This window comes from Erpetoichthys calabaricus, chromosome 14, assembly GCF_900747795.2.
Source record: "Erpetoichthys calabaricus chromosome 14, fErpCal1.3, whole genome shotgun sequence".
Classification (NCBI taxonomy): domain Eukaryota; kingdom Metazoa; phylum Chordata; class Cladistia; order Polypteriformes; family Polypteridae; genus Erpetoichthys; species Erpetoichthys calabaricus.
In genome coordinates, this window is record NC_041407.2 from 30592642 (window position 1) to 30617406 (window position 24765).

A 24765-nucleotide genomic window follows, 5' to 3' on the forward strand; every position below is an offset into this window, starting at 1 on the left:
ACTGGAGCGCCCGGAGGAAACCCACGCATACACGGGGAGAACATGCAAACTCCACGCAGGGAGTACCCGGGAAGCGAACCCAGGTCCCCAGGTCTCCTAACTGCAAGGCAGCAGCGCTACCCACTGCGCCACCGTGCCACCCGTCATTATGTATTGTCCTGTCAATTTGTCTTTATGTAATGAAAAGTTCACAAAAAAAGATAAAAGGTACAGAGAGCTGTGTTTGTCATTTGAAAGAGAGGAACAGATACTTGTGGCCAAAACATGGAATATACTGTACTTCTGGCTGTATACCATCTGGACCAGGAGCTTTGTTTTATGCAAATGATTTTAAGGCAGATTTTATTTATTCAGCTATAACTGGGGCCTCCAAACAGGCAACATTGTCTTGTGAGAGTTTTGGCAAAAGAATAGATTTGAAAAACCCATCCAGTGCATTTGACACTGGGGGTTCATTGGAAGGGAAGTCAAAAAAACTTGTACTAATTTCCAAGGAGTGATTAGTGATATTATCACATTTTAATTTGAGTTGGGAAATAGATGCTAATGCAATCTAAGTTCTAACAGCTTATTCAATTTAGCACCAGAGAAGAAGTAACAAGTGCACATGTGGTGAATTTTAAGCTCTGCACGCCTCATAAGAAAGTAATTTAACTCAGCTCTGGTTTTGGTAATTTTTAGCTCATGTACTGAATCAAAAATATGTGGGCACACATTTTCAAAATTATTCAGACGTTTCTCAAGATTGTCAGTATTCCTGCATGCCATGTGGGCAAAATTGGATATACGTAAAAAGCAATGGATATGTCTAAAATACACTCCTTAATAGCCAGCCAAACATAAATTGGATCATGAACAGAGTCTGTTCAAAGCTATAAACTCCCCAAATTTTGTGGAAGTTTGTTTGATAAAACCTGTGTTTTGCAAAAGAGAAGTGTTAAAATGCCAAGAAGGGGACTTAGAAGACAGAATGGAAAGAAGAAGATAAAGATTAACGTACCAGTGGTTGGACAAAGAAGATGAAGATAAAAATTGATTCATCATACAGGGTGCAAGAGATTTTGAAATTAAGATATAATCTATTCTGGAAAAAGACTTGAAATGAGGAAAATTCTTTCGTGGTAGGATTTAATAACCTAAAAGAGTCTGCGAATTTTAGATCCATAATATATTTGGCAAGCGTGCTTGAAGAGGGTGGGATTGCACTGTCAATGGTGGGGATTTATCAGGTAGAGGGTCGATAAATATATTTGCATCCATTCCAATGATTAGGTGGAATTCAGAAAAGGAAAGGATGTGTTTAGTAATATTGGTGAAAAACATATTATATATGGAGTTGGGGCGTAAACTGAAACACAGGTCAATTTACTTCCACCAGTCTCCATCAAATTGTAATAAAACCTGCCTTCTGGAGCACTCCAGAACCAAGAAATTTAGTTGCAAAGCACGGAGAAGTAGAACCAAAACTGTACTTTTTAGTCATAGCAGTGGAGGATACTTGCAAACAGGTGATATCTACCTTATTGCAAGATAATAAGTCAGCAACTCTTGAACGCTTGCATGCAGAAGACAGTGATCTTACATTCCAGGAAGAGACATTAAAGTTAGCCATTAGAGAGGAAAAGGGAAAGATAGCAGCATGTAGGGTTCATGTCCTAATGCTTCCCAACCCCTGCAACCATCAAAACTATGAGAAATGAATTCTAAATCCTCAGTGAAACCAAGGAAAATACACATTGACATAAATATGTACATACTGTATATCTATACATGCACAAAGACAGACATGTGCATGTACAACTGCACATACCTACATTGGAAGAACAAACAGTACAACCATTGGTAATAGCCATTATAAATCAATGATCAGGAAGAAGATTAAATCAGCACTGGAATTGTGAACATAAAACCGTGAAATCAACCGAGTACCTGTAGAACTGATTGAGTCCAGGGCATTAAGTGCTTGTTGAGAATCGGAAAACAGCTGCTGCACTCCTGGGAAGGAAATCCGAAGCTTGGCCGAGTAGATCCAGAAAGCAGAGAGAGCAAGTTGTCTGGCCTTTTTGATTACTGGAAGGAAATCCAAAGCTTGGCTGGGTAGATCAGGAAAGCAGAGAGAGCAAGTTGTCGGAGACATGGCCATAATTGAACATGAACATGCACTGTCCGTGTCATTTGTATGTATTCTACAGTGGTGTGAAAAACTATTTGCCCCCTTCCTGATTTCTTATTCTTTTGCATGTTTGTCACACAAAATGTTTCTGATCATCAAACACATTTAACCATTAGTCAAATATAACACAAGTAAACACAAAATGCAGTTTTTAAATGATGGTTTTTATTATTTAGGGAGAAAAAAAATCCAAACCTACATGGCCCTGTGTGGAAAAAGTAATTGCCCCCTTGTTAAAAAATAACCTAACTGTGGTGTATCACACCTGAGTTCAATTTCCGTAGCCACCCCCAGGCCTGATTACTGCCACACCTGTTTCAATCAAGAAATCACTTAAATAGGAGCTGCCTGACACAGAGAAGTAGACCAAAAGCACCTCAAAAAGCTAGACATCATGCCAAGATCCAAAGAAATTCAGGAACAAATGAGAACAGAAGTAATTGAGATCTATCAGTCTGGTAAAGGTTATAAAGCCATTTCTAAAGCTTAGGGACTCCAGCGAACCACAGTGAGAGCCATTATCCACAAATGGCAAAAACATGGAACAGTGGTGAACTTTTCCCAGGAGTGGCCGGCCGACCAAAATTACCCCAATAGCGCAGAGACGACTCATCCGAGAGGTCACAAAAGACCCCAGGACAACGTCTAAAGAACTGCAGGCCTCACTTGCCTCAATTAAGGTCAGTGTTCACGACTCCACCATAAGAAAGAGACTGGGCAAAAACGGCCTGCATGGCAGATGTCCAAGACGCAAACCACTGTTAAGCAAAAAGAACATTAGGGCTCGTCTCAATTTTGCTAAGAAACATCTCAATGATTGCCAAGACTTTTGGGAAAATACCTTGTGGACTGATGAGACAAAAGTTGAACTTTTTGGAAGGCAAATGTCCCGTTACATCTGGCGTAAAAGGAACACAGCATTTCAGAAAAAGAACATCATACCAACAGTAAAATATGGTGGTGGTAGTGTGATGGTCTGGGGTTGTTTTGCTGCTTCAGGACCTGGAAGGCTTGCTGTGATAGATGGAACCATGAATTCTACTGTCTACCAAAAAATCCTGAAGGAGAATGTCCGGCCATCTGTTCGTCAACTCAAGCTGAAGCGATCTTGGGTGCTGCAACAGGACAATGACCCAAAACACACCAGCAAATCCACCTCTGAATGGCTGAAGAAAAACAAAATGAAGACTTTGGAGTGGCCTAGTCAAAGTCCTGACCTGAATCCAATTGAGATGCTATGGCATGACCTTAAAAAGGCGGTTCATGCTAGAAAACCCTCAGATAAAGCTGAATTACAACAATTTTGCAAAGATGAGTGGGCCAAAATTCCTCCAGAGCGCTGTAAAAGACTCATTGCAAGTTATCGCAAACGCTTGATTGCAGTTATTGCTGCTAAGGGTGGTCCAACCAGTTATTAGGTTCAGGGGGCAATTACTTTTTCACACAGGGCCATGTAGGTTTGGATTTTTTTTTCTTCCTAAATAATAAAAACCACCATTTACAAACTGCATTTTGTGTTTACTTGTGTTATATTTGACTAATGGTTAAATGTGTTTGATGATCAGAAACATTTTGTGTGACAAACATGCAAAAGAATAAGAAATCAGGAAGGGGGCAAATAGTTTTTCACACCACTGTACGTGCCTGCTTTATTTCAGTCCTGAAATTAGGGATGGATGGAAACCAAACACACCATTGTTACTCTAGAAAACTGGACGTGTTACCACTGTCAGCATTCTCTGGGACACCAATATTTTTGATACTGTCTCTCCTGGCTCTATCTTCTTGTTCATAAAGTTTCTCGTGGAGATATTGGGTCTTACATCGGAGGAAATGTAGCTCAGCATCATGCTTCTCCACTTGACTGCAGACCTGCATAAAAATTGATGAGTTTCTATTGTTCATTTCTGATTTCCACAATATCTGCATGTAGGTCCAAAAAACTCTGTATTGAACCATTCAAGGTCGCAGTTAGAACAGCGTTTTACTCTTTTACAAAGGGTTGATTGACAAATGAAACTGCCATTTCATCTTCCATCAAGGTCCTGGGGGCTTTCTTCACTGGGCTTGAATGTCAAGTGCCTGAGTGATTGTTTCGACCTGAACAGTCCATGCATACCACCAAAAAACAAGAAAGACATGTTGAGGCTTTAATCAGAAATTATTGAGGTATATTTGCAAAACACGGAGTAATAGTGGGGTTGGGACTTGGAGCATGTCTAGAACACAGCCATGTTCCACCAAGCGTTACGTGATCCCTCCCTTCAAAACTATTCCTGATGTTATTTTGGAGCAATTAAGTGAATAGGATTGGAAAGCTTTGTTGGGATGAATAGCCTGTTCTTGTCAAATATTTTGTAACTAGGGGGCTCCGCCCCCTGCTCGCTTCGCTCGCCAACCCCTGGCGTTGGGACATGACAAAGAGTGAGATGTATGAATTAGATATAGAATAGTGTGCATCTTTGGATGATGCGCATAGAAATAACAAATCGAGTGTTTGGCATATATTAATGTTTTATTGGAATATTTCTTTGTATACAACATTAGTAGTAAAGATGGTGTCTTGTCCTTCAATGAGTCTTCCTTGGCATGGATCATTTATAATTTTAACTCTAACGTCAGATGAATGTCGAACACGTGAGAAGGCAACATAAAGTTGTCCATGTCCAGGAAGGTTCATGCGTTGATAGATTGCCTCATCTGGATCTAGGATGTAGATTTGTGCATATTTGCGTTGTTGATTTGTTTCAGGGTGCACTGTTCCAATGCGATGCAATATTTGTGCACATATGCGAAAGCAGTATGGGCCATTGCCTTTTGGTGGCCTGATATGTACTCCGGTAGATGCAAAAGCAAATTAACTATTGTAGGATCTAATGCAGTTCATAAAGTTTTTACTTTCAGGCACATCGTTAGTTAGAAGCTTCTTTAGATATTCAGGATATGAATGTAAAGGAGGCAGTCTAATCTGACCTTTTTGACAACAACGTGTAAATTCATTATTTGTATTGCCAGTTGTTTCTTCTGTGAAGTTAAGTGAATGACAATGATTGCAAATGACATTCATCAATCCCAATGAATTGTCCTCAATAGTGGATTCCTTATTGAAGGCGTTTTCAGCCATTTGGCGTAAGCGTTTAACAGGTGTGTGGCATTGATGTCCGCGACGGGCATGTTTTGCTTTTTGCGTTTGATTGCCTTTTTGTTGCATGTCCATTATTTGTGACGTGCTATTTTTTTCTTTTTTTTTATTCGCCTCCGCTTTGCGCAAAGTCCGTTTCAGTCTACGCCGTGCATTGTTTGTATCGAGCCTTGTCCGTTTTTGTATGTCGGTCATTTGAGCTTTGTGCTTTTCGCGTCTTGCTTTTTTTTTTTCTGTCAGTTCATTTGCGCGTTGTACACGTCTCCGTTCATTTATTCTGTCTCTTCGCTCCCTTTTTTGTATGTCTGATACGCGAGCTCTTTCGGTTTGAAATCGTGCTTCTTTCGATGCAGCACTTTGACACGCGCGCTGAATGTGTCTACGTTCATTGTGTCTGTCCATTTGGGCACGTCTCTGTAACGGTGTCACTTGTGCTTTGCGTTTTTTGATCCGAGACATTTTTTCTCCCGGTGTTTCAGAAGCGCGTTTTATGCTCCGCCGTCTATTTTCTTGTTTCTTTCGTGTTCGTGTGTTTGTTCCCGTTATCCTTTCCAAATCGTTTTGTACCCATGACCGTGTATTCATGACTTGTTTCTTTCTCAGCATGCGAAATATGGATAAGTAATAAGGAGGATCGCACTCACTGTTAATATGTATCCTTTTCTGCAGTTGAACGGTTAATAGTGCTTTATTGAAAGGACATCCACCTATGCTGACACCTATGCCGACACCTATGCTGCCTAGTGTGAAGGTGTCGACGTTCACTTTAGAATATGTGGCTTTGGGTGTCACTTGTTATGGATGTGTGGGGGGGATTGTTGTTGCGCGAGCGTCTTCTTTCTTTTTGTGTTCCTGTGTCTTGTTTGAATCCCCCTCTTTGTGTGTGTCCCGTCCCTTGCTTGTAGGGTCTGTGGGGTGGTTTTGTGTTCTTTTTTTTTGTCTTCCATGGGCTTGTTGAATCCCCCTCTTGGTGTGTGTCCCGTCCCGTCCCGTGCCTGTAGGGTGGGGGGGGGTGTGGTCGTGCCTTGCTGTTGTGCGCTCGCCTGTTCTTTTTTTTGGGGGTGTTTAGTTTCGTGTGCAATGTGTTTCGTGCTTTGCCCGCGTTTGACTACTTTTTTATGTGCCTTTTCCTTTTTTCGGTGCTTGTTGCGCCTCATCTCTGTGACTCCTTTTTGTATGTGCTCACTCCTTTTTTCTGTGGTCTTGTCCGCCTCTTGCGGCCGCTCATCCGCCTTTGTCGCCCTCTTTTGTCCGCCTTTCTCCGACTCTCTTGGACTCTTTTTGCGCCTGCGCCTCTCGCGGACCCTCATCCGCCTCTCTCGCCCTCTTTTGTCCGCCTTTCTCGGCTCCTCAGCCGACTCTCGCGGACTCTTTTTGCGCCTGCGCAGTACGTCTTTTTGCAGCTACGGCCCATGGCCGGATGTCCCTGCGTCCATCATCCGGTTTAGCATTCTCGGTTAGTAATATGGATATTCTAATGATGTCAGTGAATATCTGGTACAGTGTTAGACAAGCATACTGCAACAATTTTTTTTTTTTTTTTTTTGCTTTTTTTACCTCCAGAAATGAGTTATGATGATATGTGCAGAAAGGGGTTGGGAGTCAGAAATTTTGACTGTTCTCATTGGATTTTTATATATTGCCATTTCAAAGTGGAGTGTTTTAGAGAGTATGTGCATTATACAGGTTTTTAATATTGTCATTTTAGTTATATTTTATATATTTTTTCTTATTTAATGATAGATTACATTAAATTGGTAGGAGGTCTAAAATGCATTGGATTTGAAAGTGGAAATAGACACATTTATAATGTTAAATTTATAGGTACTTGTCTAGAAAAACTGTAGTGGACTGGTGCCTGCTTTGCACTGAGTGCTGTTGAGATAGGCTTTGGTGCCTGCAACACTAAATAGGATCAAATGTCCTTGAAAATGTGTTATGTTATGTTGTATGAAAAAATTTAAAGGTAAAGAGAGATCATATCTTTAATTTTTTCTAGTGAATTCAAAAACAGAAATTCGATTCCATGTTGAAACAGCTGACTGGATTCCAGATGATGTAAAACAAAGGATAATTGAAAAGGTAAAAAATAAATACAACATTCATTTTTCCATTGTATTTTTGATTAGGTTTAATGGAGTCTGCTTTGTTGTTTTCTTTTTTTACTAGCCTCTACATTAGTTTTTAAGAAAAGATTTGAATAGAGCAAGCATTTTAGCCCAACAGTACTTGGTAGTGAAACATTTTCTTTGCAGAAATACTAAGATAAGATTTAAAAACCAGCAAGATTTTTCAATTAACTTCAGGGTTTTGTGATGAGTTCTATGTAATTTATCCATAGATCTCTGATTGGTGCAACAGTTGATAAGATTTGCTGATTTTTTTTTTCTTAAAACAGTTTCTATCAGATTTGCTCCTTGACTGGTTTTTCAGCATAACAGCTGGTGTCTAGCTTATTCCTATTATAATTAGCCATGTCTTGTCTTCTAATAATATCAGTTTGCTTAGGCTAAAAAGTGTCAAACATGGTGAAAATTGATAAAGACCTCCAGAAAACAGAAGAGTGGGCCATTATCTTAACTGGCAAGCCCAGATATGGCTCACTCAGTCTAGCTTACTCCCAGCAATAACATTATGTGTCAGCCCAGCAAGGCCCCAGTATTTGGAAGCTTGTTAACAAAATTCGATAACTACTTAATGTCCCAAAATGCCTCACAGTAGGGAGAACCTGAGCAAAAACTCCAGCTTGTGACAGAAAAGTCAACCGAGAATATTTAGAAATCAAGGATAAGTATTTAAGAAAAAAGCAATGACAAAAAGAATGCTCAAAGACCAAAAAGGATTTGCCAAAAAGGCTGTCATATAGGGCGGCACGGTAGCGCAGTGGGTAGCGCTGCTGCCTCGCAGTTGGGACACCTGGGGACCTGGGTTCAATTCCCGGGTCCTCCCTGCGTGGAGTTTGCATGTTCTCCCCGTGTCTGCGTGGGTTTCCTCCGGGCGCTCCGGTTTCCTCCCACAGTCCAAAGACATGCAGGTTAGGTGGATTGGCGATTCTAAATTGGCCCTAGTGTGTGCTTGGTGTGTGGGTGTGTTTGTGTGTGTCCTGCGGTGGGTTGGCACCCTGCCCAGGATTGGTTCCCTGCCTTGTGCCCTGTGTTGGCTGGGATTGGCTCCAGCAGACCCCCGTGACCCTGTGTTCGGATTCAGCGGGTTGGAAAATGGATGGATGGATGGATGGATGGCTGTCATATAGCAAACAAGTCCCAATACCCTCACCCAAACATGGTAATATGAAAACCCAATGGCAGAAAGGTTAACAAGCTGGTAAAAGTAATTTTAAAATTATTCCAAAACTACTTTCTGTAAAAATATTTTATCTAAAAATGCCAGTCTGAAAAATCTGACCCCAAGTGGGCTAGAGTTTGCATACTATTTGTTTAGTCTGCGAGAAAATGTAATCTATATATGTTCAAAGTAATACTGCTGATTAATTGCAGTTAATAATACAGTACACCCCCAAATTTCGCATGGGTTATGTTCCTAGAGCACCCGCGAATTGTGAAAAACCGTGAATTTTGGATGTGGTTAAAAAAAAATGCCTATTTTTATAGTTTAAACTCTAAATATGCCCCCAAAACACTTTAATTTAATTTCAAACTCAGCTTAATACATTACCTAAAAAAAAGAATGTAAAGGTAAACCTGCATACTGTACAGTACTGTTCTGCTATGTCTCCCGCAGTGCTAGAATGTAAAATACTGATGTTACCGCTATATGTCCTGTAATTCATGCAAGCGCGTTTTCATTGCCAGAAGCCTTAGAAAGTGCAGGCTGTTTCGGTGGCATCTTGGGGCTTTAACTCTTAAACTGCCACATACTCGGGGGTTAATGCATCCCTGGATGCCAAATACTTTTTTTGCTGCACTTTAAGTAAACGTCACAATTTACAAAGAAAAAATGAAATTTTAATGGAATAAATTTTTTTCATGCAAAGAGCATCATATTTACTGCAACACTGATAATTTTACACACTGCTAATGAACTGTAAAAACTATTCAAAAAAACTACTGGAACAATAGTGCCGGCCATGTATATAAGCAGTGCTTAAAGATGAACTGAATACCTTACAATAATTCCTGTACTCCCTATAGTCCCTTTTCTGTAGGCGTCGTGTTGACTTGTGGTATACTTTATGTAGAAGTTCAGAGGGTGGGGGTTGACCAGTCAATCTTGTGCGATTGATTCAGTAAGAGAGATTTCACCTTATCTAGAACCTTATGGCAATGCCGATATGGGGACTGCAAATCACATCAGCCAGTGCACTGCGCCAGAACATTTTATCAGTCCTCAGTAAGTTTAAATAAAAGCATCAGCAAAATCAGTATGTCATCAAAGGTAGCAATTGCTGCACTTTTTTTTTTTTCCTCAACCACTCTGGCACAACAATATTGTCTCACTGGATTACAACTTTTATCTTAAAGTGTTTATTTTTGTCTCATTTTGGATTGTGTTTAGACATGTTGCATTTACAAAAGACACATTTATTTTCATCTGAACCCTTTTCTGAGAAATGTATGCATCTAACTGGGTTTTTGCAGTGTTCCTAAAACATTTAAGAGCAATTTAAACCAAAAAAGAATTGCTTAAAAACTACCAAATCCAAATACCTGTTTTAATAAGATTTTCACTATTGCAAACTTAAATATGATACATAAAGTTTTTGAAAGGAAATACACCTGCTTTGCTTATCACTACCTATTATGATGCTATATTTAATATAGGTAGGCTGTGTGGTGTAGTGGTTAAGGCTTTGGATTTCAAATACTGTGCTCCAACTAGAAAACCAAAAAGAAATGTAGCCAGTTGTATTATAAATGTTGTAAGTCGCCTTTGATAAAGGTGTCAGCTCAATAAGTAAATGTAAATATTCTAAAAGAGAGATACGGGCAGCTGGACTGTGATGCACTTGGCCAAGCATGTACTTCATTTTACTGTGTACACCATATGTAACAATAAATATGAAATGAACTGATTCCACTGTGTTTTACAATGAATAGGCCTGTGGTTTTAAAAGGCCAACACTGTTGTCCATCTGCATATCATCATTAAGTTTGCAATAGCAATTAATAATCAGTGTTAAGAACTTTTTCAAGGAAAACTTAAGAAATTTAAAAAAATATAATATAATAATATAAAATCTCAGAAAAATTAAAGGAACACTTTAAAAACACATCAGATCTCAATGGGAAAAAATCATGGTGGATATCTATACTGATTTGGACTGGGTAATGTGTTAGGAACAAAAGGATGCCAATGATGGAACTGAAAATTATCAACCTACAGAGGGCTTAATTCAAAGACACCCCAAAAATCAAAGTGAAACAATGATGCGGCAGGCTAGTCCATTTTGCCAAAATTTCATTGCAGCAACTCAAAATCATACTCAATAATTTGTATGGCCCCCACGTGCTTGTATGCATGCTTGTATACAACATCAGGGCTTGCTCCTAATGAGACAGCAGACAGTGTCCTGGGGGATCTCCTCCCAGATCTGGACCAGGGCATCACTGAGCTCATGGACAGTCTTGAGGTGTAACCTGGCGGTGTTGGATGAACCCAAACATAATATCTCAGAGGTGTTCTATTGGATTTAGGTCAGGCGAGCGTGAGGGCCAGTCAATCGTATCAATTCCTTCATCCTCAATGAACTGCCTGCATACTCTCACCACATGTGGCTGGGCATTGTCGTGCACCAATGGGAAACAAATGCAGTTTTTTTATCTCCTCTTTGCTGGATCAGTTGCTGCTGGTGTGCCACGTGATCTGCATCTCTTGTGGGGCTTTGAACATTTAAAAGCCTGCACCGCAGCTGGCCTTTTGTCTCACTGCCATGTCTCTCTTCCCCCAGACATCCTCTGCTCCTGTTGGGGCTCCCACTCCCAAGGTGCACCCCTTTGAAGAGGAAGATTTTCTGTTCTTTTGATTGAGAGACAGAGCTGTGGCCTCCGGGTAGTCACGGAGCCCAGACCACTCCTGAAAGAGTCTTATGTTTGTTCAAACTGTTTGAATAAAGTTTTTGTTTCTGGAATTTCCTGATCTGTGCAACTTTGTGACGCAAAAACACTACTTTTCCCTGATGGCAACATGAATTAGAAGATCTACTAGTCTCCGACTTAAACTTTAAATCCGAACAATATTTACATACTTCTGTCATATCACCTATGTCCATTTATTCAGTCTCTTTTCGCTATTCCATTATTTCACCAAGTAATAATTCCCATTTGTTTGTGCTAATACAATCTTTACTATCATTTTTTTGAGACTTTCAAATTTTAGTACTTTTATTATGTCTAACCTACTCTGCATGTGTATCGCGCCAATGTTTTTGAACCTTTTTATGATGTTCTACTTTGTCATCTACTCTTTGTCTTTTATTTCTGGCCCTGGGCATGATTAGATCTCTTGGCAAAAAGTCTTGTCTCGCAGGACATGTAATTATCTCTCTGAAAAAGTCTTGTCTCATCCCAGGACTTTTTTATATAATATTGAGATATATACAATCTATATTACAGTATATAGATAGAGAGATATACAGTATATATTACAGTATAAGAGAGAGAGAGCGGGTATGTATGTGAAATGCTGCTGTACTTTCTGACTGGGATTAGGAAGAAACTTATATAACAGTGCCATCCTTTACAAGGATATTGTCTTTTAGTTACGTTTATGCCAATACTGTACGTAATGCATTAGCTAGCTTTATCCTATTAAGTTACAATTAATAGTCTTTGGAATCAAAGTAATTTGTACATATGGTTTGAGATGAGAGATGCTTTTTTCCTTTCCTGGCTAGTTTTCTCCAGGCATCTATAAAGATTTTCAGCACACTTTCTTCCTTTGTTCCAGATGTGGTCTTCTCTGCCTTTGATCACATCTTCTGGTTGTAGGAAGTACTGCAGTTTCTCTCTGAGGATTTTACACAGCATCCTCAGGTGCTAGCAAAATAATGTAATCAGTCAGGTTAGACTAATGGTAAACTCATCCAAACTCCAATACAGTCAAGTATTCTACCCTTCAGGTCCAGCACAGTTGCCCTCTGGTGTAAAGGGATTACTTCAAACTTCTGTTTTGGCCTCTCCATATCAGCTATAGGTTCTGGCTATGGGCAGCCAAATTACAGCCAGGTTGAGCTGCAGCATGGTGAGAGAAGAGCAATTAGGGTGTTACAAGGGGTTTTTATAGGAAAGAATAGAGATTTTGTCATTGGCTCCTTGGGTGCACATAAGCTCATCCTCTTTTTTGACCATTGGTGCAATGTTCCTACCATCAATGTTACTTATCCTAGATTTATGGTTTTTTTTTTTTAGTGCTTGAGTGTCCAGTTTGAACCACTGAGAAGGATGTCCCTGACTGTTGCATGGTCTGGTATCAGTGATCTTATCCGATAAGGTTGTAAAGGCTGTATTCCAAACGGTGGCCCATTCAGGCAACTTGAGACTTTTAGCTGACAATAAGAGTGTCTAGCAGCAGTTCGCTAAGCCAAGACTTGGATTCCAGCCTGGCAAAATAAATAATGCCAGCCTGACCTACACAATTAATAATTTGCCAGTGAACATATTTGCTTTTCTAGATATACATATCCAGAAGGCCATAACTGAATTTAAAAGTGAATTGTGGTAACCTACAGAGAGTCCTAATATTTCTGCTGAAATGTTGTTCTTTTTAGAGTTAGAGAGGTGGCAGCCTTTTTCAGTTGATTTTCGTAATGCTCAAGTTATCCTTGAACATTGTTTGTCATCTGTTTGTGTGTGTCATTGATTTTTACTTTTCAGATTCAGGTTTAAAGGTGCTAACTCCAATATAAACATTTTAAAGAACTTATGATTGTGTGTTTCTTTAAATTTCCCAACACAGCCACATTTGTCTGTTCATCAAATAAAAAGAACGAACTGAATTTGAATCACTAAACAATCCAAGACAATTTCCTGGATTCCTTTATTACTGGCATGCAATAATATACTTTTGTCCATTTTTAGCCTTTAGTTTAATAAAATGTAATTGAGTTTCTCATAAAGTGCAATTTAAACAAAGATCCACCACAAGCCCCATCTCTCGGCTCCTACTGCACACCTGCTGCTGAACAGCCAATTGTCATATTCCACAGCTGTGTATTCTGGTCAAGATCGATGTCAAAAGTAAGGTGATGTCCTGTGCATACAGTCTTAACAAAATGTAAGCAGTGAAAAAATAAATCAGTTCTTAAGTAACAAATTTTGGCATAATAAATTAGTGATTTAGAAAACAATTTTGACTATTCTTGCAACAATTAAGAAAGAGTGCTGACCCAGTCAATATGTATGGAAAAGCCAGGCATTAAAAAATTAGAATTTGTGGGAATTACTAATTTTTTGCAGAATTCACGCAATCCCACAGCGAATTTCAATCCATGTCCCACATCAACTGACCAACAATTCCGTTAGTTTCAGGGTTACATTTCAGTATATCAGTCCAGAGAGATTAATTTTTGTTAATAGTTACTGTACAGTTACTATACATTTGTTTTAGAATTCTCATAACTTATGTGTAAGTTATTTCAGAGTGCTCTAAATTCAGGTATCACAGTTCTTTTACAGTGCTGTGAAAAGTATTTGTCCCCTGTCTAATATCTTCTGTTTTTGTGTATTCCATACAAGGAATGCCCTCAGATAATTAGGCAAAATGAAATATTAGAGAAATGAAAGCAGAATAAATGCACAGCAGTTTCTAAATCATTACTTTATTAAAGGAACATTTTTTCCACCAACCCTATTACAAATGTGAAAAAATAAGTTGCTCCCATAGTTTTACTACGTGGTTGCCACACTTTTAGCATCAAAAATTGTATCTAAATTCTACATATACAGTATTTTGATATCAGTTCTTGTCACTGTTGTTGAGAAGTTAGAATAATAATAAATACATTAAATTTACTGTCACACATTGTGTACAGGCAGCTAAAGGGTCTAAATGAGAGTAATTCCACGCCAGACCAGGGGGTGGTGGAATGCGCTAACCTTTTTTCTCCCTTTCCTGCAGATCGTTCATGGGAAATTCCACCTGGTCCTGATGAAATCACTTCTAAATTGAGAAAGAAAATGATTTTTACTGTATGAAAATAAATTATTGCATTAGCCAAGTCTACTGCATACATAAATGGATTTCTACTCTGTTTAACACTTTCCCTAGGGCCTATTCATGAATTCAGCAAATGTATTCAGATCTCACTTAAAGTTCAATTGTTCTTTGCTTCACTTAAATCATCTTGACTATTATATTACTGTATTCTCAACTCATTCTTTGTACCAACTATGCCAATGTACACCATACTATTGAGATGCATTTTACTTAAGTACCCTTTGTCTTATTATTGTAAGAAATATTTAAACATCATGAATTTGTTTGATTTGAAGTATTTACCTCTTTGGTGGTTAATGTGCCTTTTTACTGTACTATGTGAATTAACTGTTCAGAAACAGAAACAGTTACTGCAGAATAGTAAAAACTCAAAAGGAAAGAATTATTTAAAGGTACATGGATTTTTACAGAATTACACTAGTATTTTCCATGTATAACTGCCTTAAACATAATATAAACGAACCAAAATTAATGAACTATCATAATTTAAATATAAAAAACTTATTTTGCTAAAAGCTTTTTTCAAAATACCTTTATCAGATTCAGCACTACTTAGATGTTTCCCTGGGAAGAATTCAATCTGAAATAATGTCTGTCGATTTATTTTATTAATTTATTTTTGTTTTTCAGCATAAAAATGACATTAATAAAAATGGTGAAATAATTATTAAATCACAAAAAAGTCGGTACCAGGTGCAAAATCTTCGTGATTGTCTGCAGAAGATCAAAGACATAATAGAAGAGTCTAGCATAAAACCCAAGGAGCCATGCAAATACAAAGTGCAACTCCACTATATAAGGTAATATTATTTTATTTTATTCCTATCTAAAAACATGTTACAATGCAAAATATATAATAAAAAAGAATGGTTTTTCAAAGAAATATGAGGTGTGATCGGACAATTTGGGACTAACAGTACGTTTAAAATGCAGCATGTTTTGAGTTAGATGAAACAGACGCCAAGGGTGACAGTAAGAGTGATTGGCGGCAAGCGAGAGGGAGCACATCATGCAATTTATTTTCTGGGAAAGAAGCCATTACACTGAACAACTAAAATGCCAGCATGGCATGGCCCATAAATACAGAAGTTTTTCTTTTAATTTTGTTTATTAGCACTTTGTGTTGCCCCTTTTGTGTACCACTCTTTTGTGTTTGTTTATTTATGTATTTGTGTTAGTAAATACAGTTATTGTTTTATTACTTTTGTTTTCTCTGTTTTAACCATGGATTTCAAGATCCATTGAGATCACCCTCTGTTGTCATAAAGCAAATCATTAATACAAGGGAATCCATTCCCGGACGGGTTTATCCATTCCCGGGAATTCGGGAATCCCAGGCTCCCAGACATCTCACATGTGAACGGTTTTAGAACGACCAACACTTATTTTTAATAAAACTACTGCGATATGTTGACGCAAATAAAAGACTAACCTTATCTACAAGCAGTTCATGCTGTCATAGAAGTACATGTATCTTTAGTTGCGGTAATAAGAGCATAGAAAGCACAATGTCCTCACAGGTGGCTCAGTGATAGTGCTGCTGCTTTGCAGTAAGGAGACTGTGGAAGATTGTGGGTTCGCTTCCCGGTTCCTCCCTGTGTGGATAGCGCTTTGAGTACTGAGAAAAGCGCTATATAAATGTAATGAATTATTATTATTATTATTAACGTGTCCAGCGTGCGGTTGTCCATGCGAGAGCACACCTTCATGCAGAAGTACGCCAGCCGCTGAGAAAGCACACTCTGTCTCCACTGAAGTAGGCGGTACAATCATCAGATACTGATAGACTTGTTCTAAACAACGCCTGCACTTGCCGTTGTGCTGAAACACAGCCATTTCAGCTTTTACTGATGCATCCAGTTTCTTGTCATCATTCTGTGATGGCAAGTTTCTTGGTACAGATAATGCGGATGCAACAGACTGACGCATTGCAATTTCAAGTTGCTGTTCAAAGCTGTTGTCTGATGAAGTGCAAGCTGCAGCAATGGCGCCACCTTAATTATTTTCAACTATAACTCTGTTATTTCTTGATCGATTTTTATACTTTTACATGCTATATATGCGTGCTTGGCCATTCCCGTTTTCCCGGGAATTACAGCAGTTTCTTTCCCGGGAATGAAAAATGTCCGGGAATCCCAGGCTCCCGAATGGATTGTCTAATTAATACCCCAGTTGACAATCTGAGTTAAACTCTTAAGTTACCAATAATTTTTATAGCTAGTTTTCATTTGATTATATAAGAATGTTTAATTAGTGGTCAGTAAGAAGTGGAATAAAGTACAGGCCAGACTTTAACATCACCAGTGTGAAACTCAAAGTATGCTTGCTATAAACTATGAAACGGGCACATTTCATGGCATATTGTTAAGTACGGGGAGTGATTTGCACAAGATCTTGCAACTCCTGTGGAAAAGTGTTACCAGCTAAGCCCGTAATGGTCCCCATCACAGATTAAGTAAGCACATGACACCAAAGGATAATGCATAGGTAGATTTAGTAATACAGAAGCCTAAGTAAGAGAGCAATCTGGCTCATCTGCCTTTCAAAGTATCTTTGCACAAAGAATGATTCAGGTTGCACACATGACTCACAGAAATTCATCCATGGACGAGCTTCTGAATTACTGCCAAAGATTCCTGTCTTAAATCAGGTGCAGCTCCCATTACGAGGTCATTTTGAAAGTTCCTGTGTGGTTAAACAGTTGTTTTTCTAATTACACATTGGTTCAAATGTGTACCTGCCAGGCATATAGACAAATGCAGAGATAGGTCCACCCAACTCAGGGTTTGAAATATTATCCTATGTTATTAGTCATTGTCGGAATTGGCATACAGTATCTGAATATGTATTTAAGAATATATTAACTTGCCACATGATATTGCATTTTATAGTGAAACATACTTTTTACATTTAACAAAAATAATGGTACCTGGGTCGCAGTGTGAAAAAGGTCTTAAAAAAAAAGCGCAATTTTATGTGTCCTTAGTAAAAATTCCAGAGGTGTCTGAGATTGATAGATAACCTCTGTGTTGCATGCAAATTTAATTCTTGATGATAGGTCTTCGAATTTTGGTTAACAATTTGATTAATGTTAGATTGGTGTGACCTTCAGTATTGGAAAAAAAATTAATTTTGTCACAGATTCTTGGTACTTTTTTCTAGAGTTATAGATATGTTTCTTGTTCACTTCTCTGCTCACTGTGGGAGCCATAGGTGGAGTTGTGACAAGCCCCCCAGTTTTATGTACCCTAGTAAGGATTCCAGTGCTGTCCAAGATTGATAGGTAACCACTGTTTTGCATGCAAATTGAATTCTTGATGATAGGTCTTAGAATTTTGGTTAGAAATGTGATTAACATCAGACTGGTGTGACTTTTGGTATTGTGGGATGTATGTGCAAAATAAGATTAATAATTTAGGCATTTCCGTTCCATTAGGCAATTAATATCAATTTACAAAGAAAATTTAGAGGCTAAAGTGTCTTTCATTGACATTTTTTTAATAAAGCACTTGTCGTAGTCAGAAGATTTTGTTGGATTCTATAAAATGTAGGGTATCTTTAAGGAATCCAGTAGTCAAAGAACATGACTAACAGTCTAACTGAACATGTCTAAATTGTTCAAGAAAACAGCTAAGTTTAATTAAGTATGGTCATCATAGTGCATAGCATGGAGCAGTGCATCTAGGAATGGAAATAGTGTTGAAAGATGAGTTCAAGTTTAAAATGAAAGAAAGGTTGAGTATTATTACCTTACTAAACCTGTCTTGTTTACTGACATTAGCAATTCTTCTCCAAGTGATGAGTTTTAATAATAGGTCGCACATTCCGGTAGCATTTCCAGGAGAGGGCTGTGTTCTGTTACATAGAAGGAGCAGGTCTCCAGGCCTATGGTAGAGAATTTCTTGCTCACCTTTCGAGGATAGTCAGTCCCTGCTAGGCATATTTGTTCAGGTTCAGCCCTTTCAAATGTAGTGATCTGAGAGCAGGCTGTGTTCTGTAAATCCTGAGAAGAGCAGGGGCCTCATGTATAAACGGTGCGTACGCATAGAAATGTTGCGTACAAACATTTCCATGCTCAAATCGCGATGTATAAAACCTAAACTTGGCGTAAAGCCACGCGCATTTTCCACGGTAGCTCATACCTTGGCGTACGCAATTTCTCCGCTCGGTTTTGCAGACTGTCAAAGCAGTGCTACTGTTCCTGTGTGGTCCACCCTTTCTTTCTTAGCTCCACATTCCTGACGTGGCTTTATAAATACACTGAAACTAACTGCATATTGTTTATTAGTGTAATGCATCTGATTGTAATTAACCTGCAGCAATATAATGGTCCAGGGAATAGCCATAGTATTCCAAATACCATAACTGCTTTAGCGTTGTAACTCTCACTGTGATCTTCTTCTTCTTTCAGCTGCTCCCGTTAAGGGTTGTCACAGCAGATCATCTTTTCCATATTACTCTCACTGCACCACTCGGAGTATTTATATCACTGTATCTGAGTGGGGAATCACAGCAGCAGCTGATCGGAAAGAGAAATATCGGTATACAGCATGAAGCAGACGCTGCATCAACCAGGCAAAACGCTTCCCTGTACGGACTTCGAGGTTTAGAAAAAGGTTTCATCCCAAGAACTCTAAAAGCACTCAATCAGTCCATCAAGTGCTCCTTGTAGAACTGTTTACTTATAAGTACAATTACCTCACTGTAAACTTGCACTACAATTATAATATTGCACAACCTGTGCCACTTTATAAAGCGCGTATTTACATTTGATGACGGTATTCATTTTTAAGATGAAATGCAGAAAAATATGTTGATTATATTATACAGATAAAACTTTAACTTCATTTAAATAATCTGTATTGTTAATAATTAAACATGTGAGGACACGGTGCCGCAGCGCTAGCTAGTTCAGTGGATAGTTTCTGCATTGCGTTGTATTCATGCTGGTGCTGACGCGACATTGGAAGAATAGACGGATAGAATAATTAAACATGTACTACGAAGATATTTCAATGTTCCTTAAAAGTTTTGAAGAATCGGCGTTTTAAGCTTACAAATGGCTTCACGTCTATTACAGAGCTGATTGTGTGGCGATTGGGTTTTTGGAGAAAGAAAAGTAAGGACAGGAATTGGAGGTTAGTACGTTTGAAAGAGACAGTACTTCTGTAATAAATTATTTCATCGAAGGTCGCGCATGACACAGCAAGCCTCTTGCGTGAGACATGAACAAGCACTGCGCCACCGTGTTCCCATGTTTAATAACATGCTTTCATTCCTATCATCATGAAAAAGATATCACGTATACATCTCAGTATTTTAATTATTCAGAGAGCTGTAATATCACAAATGTAATGGATTATGTGTCCTGTCGGAGAAAGAGAAAGCCCGTTTAAGAAGCAGGTAGTGATTCACACATATAGAGCACGTAGAAGATCAAATACAGAACAAAGCATTTAATGTGCCACTTTAGTTACAATGAGATTTGAGAAACTAGTAAATTAAACGATTTTAAGATGAAGTTTATGATGTTCTACTTTAATAGCAAAATAAACTACGTGATTAAAGTGGAAATTTCGAGATTAAAGTTGACATTTCGTGCTTTTTTCCCACTGTGTGCCTATTTTTTTTTTGTGTGTACCCTAATAAGCTTTCATATGACACTCAGACGGTGGGCTACGACTCGCCTTTTCACGGCGACTTTGATATGTGATTTCTTTTTTATTTCGGGCACTGTGCGACTTTGTGAACTTGAGCCTTCGAGTTTCTCCGACACTCTGTCACTTGATCAACTTTCTTTTGTTGATTATACCACTGTTTAAACCAACAAATAGTACGTTTTTCCTTTGCCTCCACTTGGTATTCGCTGAAATTCTTATATTTGCCCCCGTGCTTTTCCCATTGTCTTTTCACAGAAAGGCTATTTATATTGATTTGCATATTTAAAGAGGCGTAATTCTGGGAGGAGTTGGGGCAGGACAGAAGGCGCCTGCACGTGCGTTACTTTTCACGCTGATCGGGATATATGTAGTGGAAGAACGTGAAAGTTTGCGTACGTACAGATTCCTGCATCTGGATTTTTCTGTGCGTACGCACATTCCCGCTTTTGTGCTTACGCCATGTTATAATGTGAATTCTACGCACGGCGTTATACATGAGGCCCCAGGTCTGTTGGCCTTTGGTAATTTATTCAGGTTCGAGAGTACTATAAAATTACTTATATCCTATATAATCCTAATAAGGAGCCCGGCATAATTTATTTCTTTTGAGCAAATTGATGTATATTTCCTCTTTTTTCCTTAGATTGCTAAAAGCAAGTTTTAGTTGTCTTAATGTGTATCAACAAGGTGGAGACTCCACAGCTATCAAAAAAGTGTCCAGTTCAGCCTTAACATTTTACTTGTACTGCTTGATTAATATTGCAAGGAACTGTGACATTGTGAACTATGGAGCAGAATTTTTGATCTGTGTGATGAGAATCAAACTTACGACTTCTTAGACGCTCTTCTGACAGTAACTTAACCGTTCTGGGGCTCAATTGGTATTGTTAATGTTGGATGAACATTTAATGCAGAGCAAAAATCATATCAGAATTGTTTATGAAAATAGAACCAATCCTGTTTTAATATGCCTAAAGACTTATAGTATGTATTTCCTCACTGATTCTAAGTTCTCTACTTAAAGAAGTATATTAACTTTATCGTTCATGGAATTAAATAAGTTGTACTTATTGTAGGACACACAATAATACATGGGCTCTCAAAAGGAACGGAAATGTTATCTTACATTCAGGACAGAATCTGTTGTATCCTTTGTGATCATACTGGAGGTACTTTTTGGATTCTAGGTGCCATGGTAGTCTGTTCATGATATGGCCAAGGGATTGCTTTTGGCTGAAAGTTGTGACTGGGAGATTCTGTGACGGGACATTTTTATCAGTTGTGTTTGCCATTAGTAAAGATTATCATCAGTTAAACGTTAGAAGAAGAAGCACCAGCAGCACCACCACCACCAGCAGCAGCAGCCTGTCAGTCCAACATCCTCATCCATCCTGTTTAATAAAATTGTCAAAAATAACATCAACTCAACAGCTGACATTACTCTCTGAGATTTTTCTTGCAACATTAACATGTACCTTCTTAGGACATTTGAAACCCCAATTAAAACGGAGTGAAGTTATTTCAAAACCTAATCACATTGTAAAAGTACAAAAATGGACTGCACATGTGAGCAGGAATGACTCTCGTGGTAAATGGGGACTTCCAACAATTTGAAAGAATACATCATGTAGAATGTGACTTGAGAGATTTCTGACTTTGGACAATGAGGGTAGAAAGACTGTGGTGGATTATATTAATGAATTACTTTTTAAACCAAGAACATATTTTGTAAGATTGATAAAAACATATCAAACATATTCTGGTTGATTATTTATATTTTAGGTTGATTACTGCAAAATCGCCCTGGGTATTGACTTTTTTATATATAGTATACTATAGCTGCTGCCATATTATTCTTTTTCATATATTGTGCATGCCTCATTCTGGCATATCAGAAGTGATAGTACATTGACGCGCTGTGGGAAAGTTTGCAGTATTGACGCGCTGTGGGAAAGTTTGCAGCAAGGAGTTATTACATTTGCCTTCCCACTTCACTGTTTTCAGTACATTTCAAGTTGGGGATTTGGAGATTTACACAGTAAAATGTCAAAAAATAAATTCCATGCATACACCCACAAATGTAAACTGTTTCATGTACACAGCTTACATCAGTCCCAGGCAATCAGATCAAACCCGGCACCTAACTCAGGTTCAGAGACACTCTTTCTTTCTGCTCCAATAATATAACAACTGACTGCATAAAAAACTGTAAATTCACTTGTGATCTGGTTGATAAAATCACAAACTATGGTGGTGAAAAATGAATAGCAGTGTTCTGTACTGAGCCGATTTGTGCAAAAGGTGATCAAAGCCCTCATCTTACAGCATGTAAATCAACCCGTCAATGCCTGACCCTGGAGATGAAATTGAATGTGTAAGTGTAATTACTCTGAATAAATGATACCTAGATACAATGCAGATATAAAAACGTATGAAGGTGACATGTTTAAAAAGTTTGAAAAGCAGGCTATAGTTCATACCTGTTTTACAGTACAATGTTTTTGGATTGACTGTGTCTTCTTAAGTGTTTAGAGTCTGAGAATTGTTCAGTAAAATACATGAGTATTAGCGGTAACTTTATGTTATGTGTAGTGGTTCATGACAGGCTGAAATCCATAGTAATTTATTTAAAATATGTTACCCTAAAGGCACTCTTTCATGGACTCGACACAGTACTATAAAATATTCTAGATGACACATGACGGAATTTGCCAGTTGGCACTCCCATTTATTGTAATAATGAAAAACAATGGAATTAAACTCAGCATATTACCTTTAAAGATGAGTTATAATTTTGTAGTAAAACCAGCAAGTGGTTTCCATGTAGAAAAACAAAAATGTACTTAAGTCAAATGTTGAGATGTATTAAGAATTGTCTTATAATTGCATTGAATTGTGAGGTGTCTTGCATAATTAGGCATAATCAAATTGTGATGTTTAGTTAATTAGAGATATTTACAGTGAACCTGAATAACAATAGCAGGGCAGAAAGGATGAAAACATGGAAAAGTCATGAGACTTAATTGTATTTCATTGGCATAACTGCAATAGACCCAAATAATACTGCATAAATTACAGACGGAAGCAAAGAGGCAGCCCGCTAAAGAGCCAGTTACTGAAACAAAGATTGAAAATTAGAAAGAAACAATACAGTGTAGGCTTGATTATATGGATGTCATGCTTATGTAGGCAATTATGGACATCTGTGAAAAGTACACCTGAGTAAATGTGAGAAGTTGGTGCCTGTCCGCTCAAACACAAACCACAGAAAGCACAGAGCAACAGCTTACCACGCATGGAGCTCCCTCTGTGTTTGTAGTCCCAAGTCATCCACAGTGATCAAACTTGAAATGTGTGATTCAATCCAACTGTGGCAGGCACCTTTTTCATAGCTAATGTTAGCTCAAGTTCTGCTCACACTGCTTCAGAGTTCAATTCTGGAGCCAATATTGGGATTTGCAATAACAGATAAACTGCCAAGGGACAGTTGGGGGGGGACAGTTTCAGGAATTTTCTAATATAATTTTTTGAAACTGATACACTCTGTCTTGTAATTATCAGTGGTTCACATTGGCAAATTTGGACATACATTGCTGTGCACAAAACCTCTTTCACATGGGCATGTGGAAATATCAAAATCCACTTTAGTACCCTGCTGCCCTCTATACAGGTGGATACATTAGATACTAATGAACTGTCTTGTTAACATGAAACTAAGTGTAGTTTAATTTTTCTGACTTCATAACCATTTTACTGTTATTGTTAATTGCCAAATCAGAACTTTTCTTGCTTTTTAAATTTTCTTTCTTTTTTAGTCATTCTGTTGTGTGTTCAGGCCATAGTGTGTGTTTATACTTATTTACTTAAACACAGAGACATGTCCCCTCATGCAGCTTGCATACACTGTTTTGCTGTGTGCTGCACACTGTATTTTTGTATCCTAAATGATGATGTTCAAAAAGAAGCTGGTTAAACTGGGTGCCAGAATGATGACCCAAGGACGAAATATGAAACAAGTCATTAAAGTGCAAGAAACTCGTACAAAAATATCTAAACGTCACCCACCTCAGAAGAATATTATGCTCGCCGTCCCTTCGCTGCTTTTGGTTAATGGGGCTGAGACTTTACATTCTCCTTTTTTTACTTTCTCATATACAAAGTATAGGGAAAGTATTGTAATCATCTAAAGTTTCAATGTCGTGATTTTGATGAATCGCGAGACGTTTTAGACCTCCCTGACTTTCTCGTATACAAAGTATGGGGAAAGTATTGGAATCTTCCAAAAATTCCATTCTCAGATTTTGATGAATCTCAAAGTTTTAGACCTCCCTGAGTCCAAAAATACCATTTTTGGAATTATGTCTGTGTGTGTTTCTGTGTGTGTGTGGGTGTGTATATATAAACACAATAACTTGAGTATGTTTTCACTTAGGTCAACCAAATTTTGCATACAAGTATTAGGTACAAAACATAGATTTCTATCAATTTTTGAGCAATTTCCGTTAACTGGAAGTGGTATTTTACCTTTTAGTCATGCAGCTGCAGAGTCCGATTTATTCAGCTTTACTTTTATAATAATTGTTCAATATAATATTAATTTGATTTGTTGTTGATGG

At 38.2% G+C, this 24765-nt stretch overlaps 1 protein-coding gene across 1 annotated transcript in view; it reads left to right on the top strand.

The window, feature by feature from the left end:
- mrpl58 (mitochondrial ribosomal protein L58) overlaps window positions 1–24765 on the top strand; it is a 98362-nt gene that overhangs the window by 69845 nt on the left and 3752 nt on the right. Inside the window, exons 4-5 of the mRNA XM_028791826.2 lie at window positions 7315–7397; window positions 15120–15289. Coding sequence (XP_028647659.1) covers window positions 7315–7397; window positions 15120–15289 — 253 coding nt within the window. The remainder of the gene's footprint in view (window positions 1–7314; window positions 7398–15119; window positions 15290–24765) is intronic.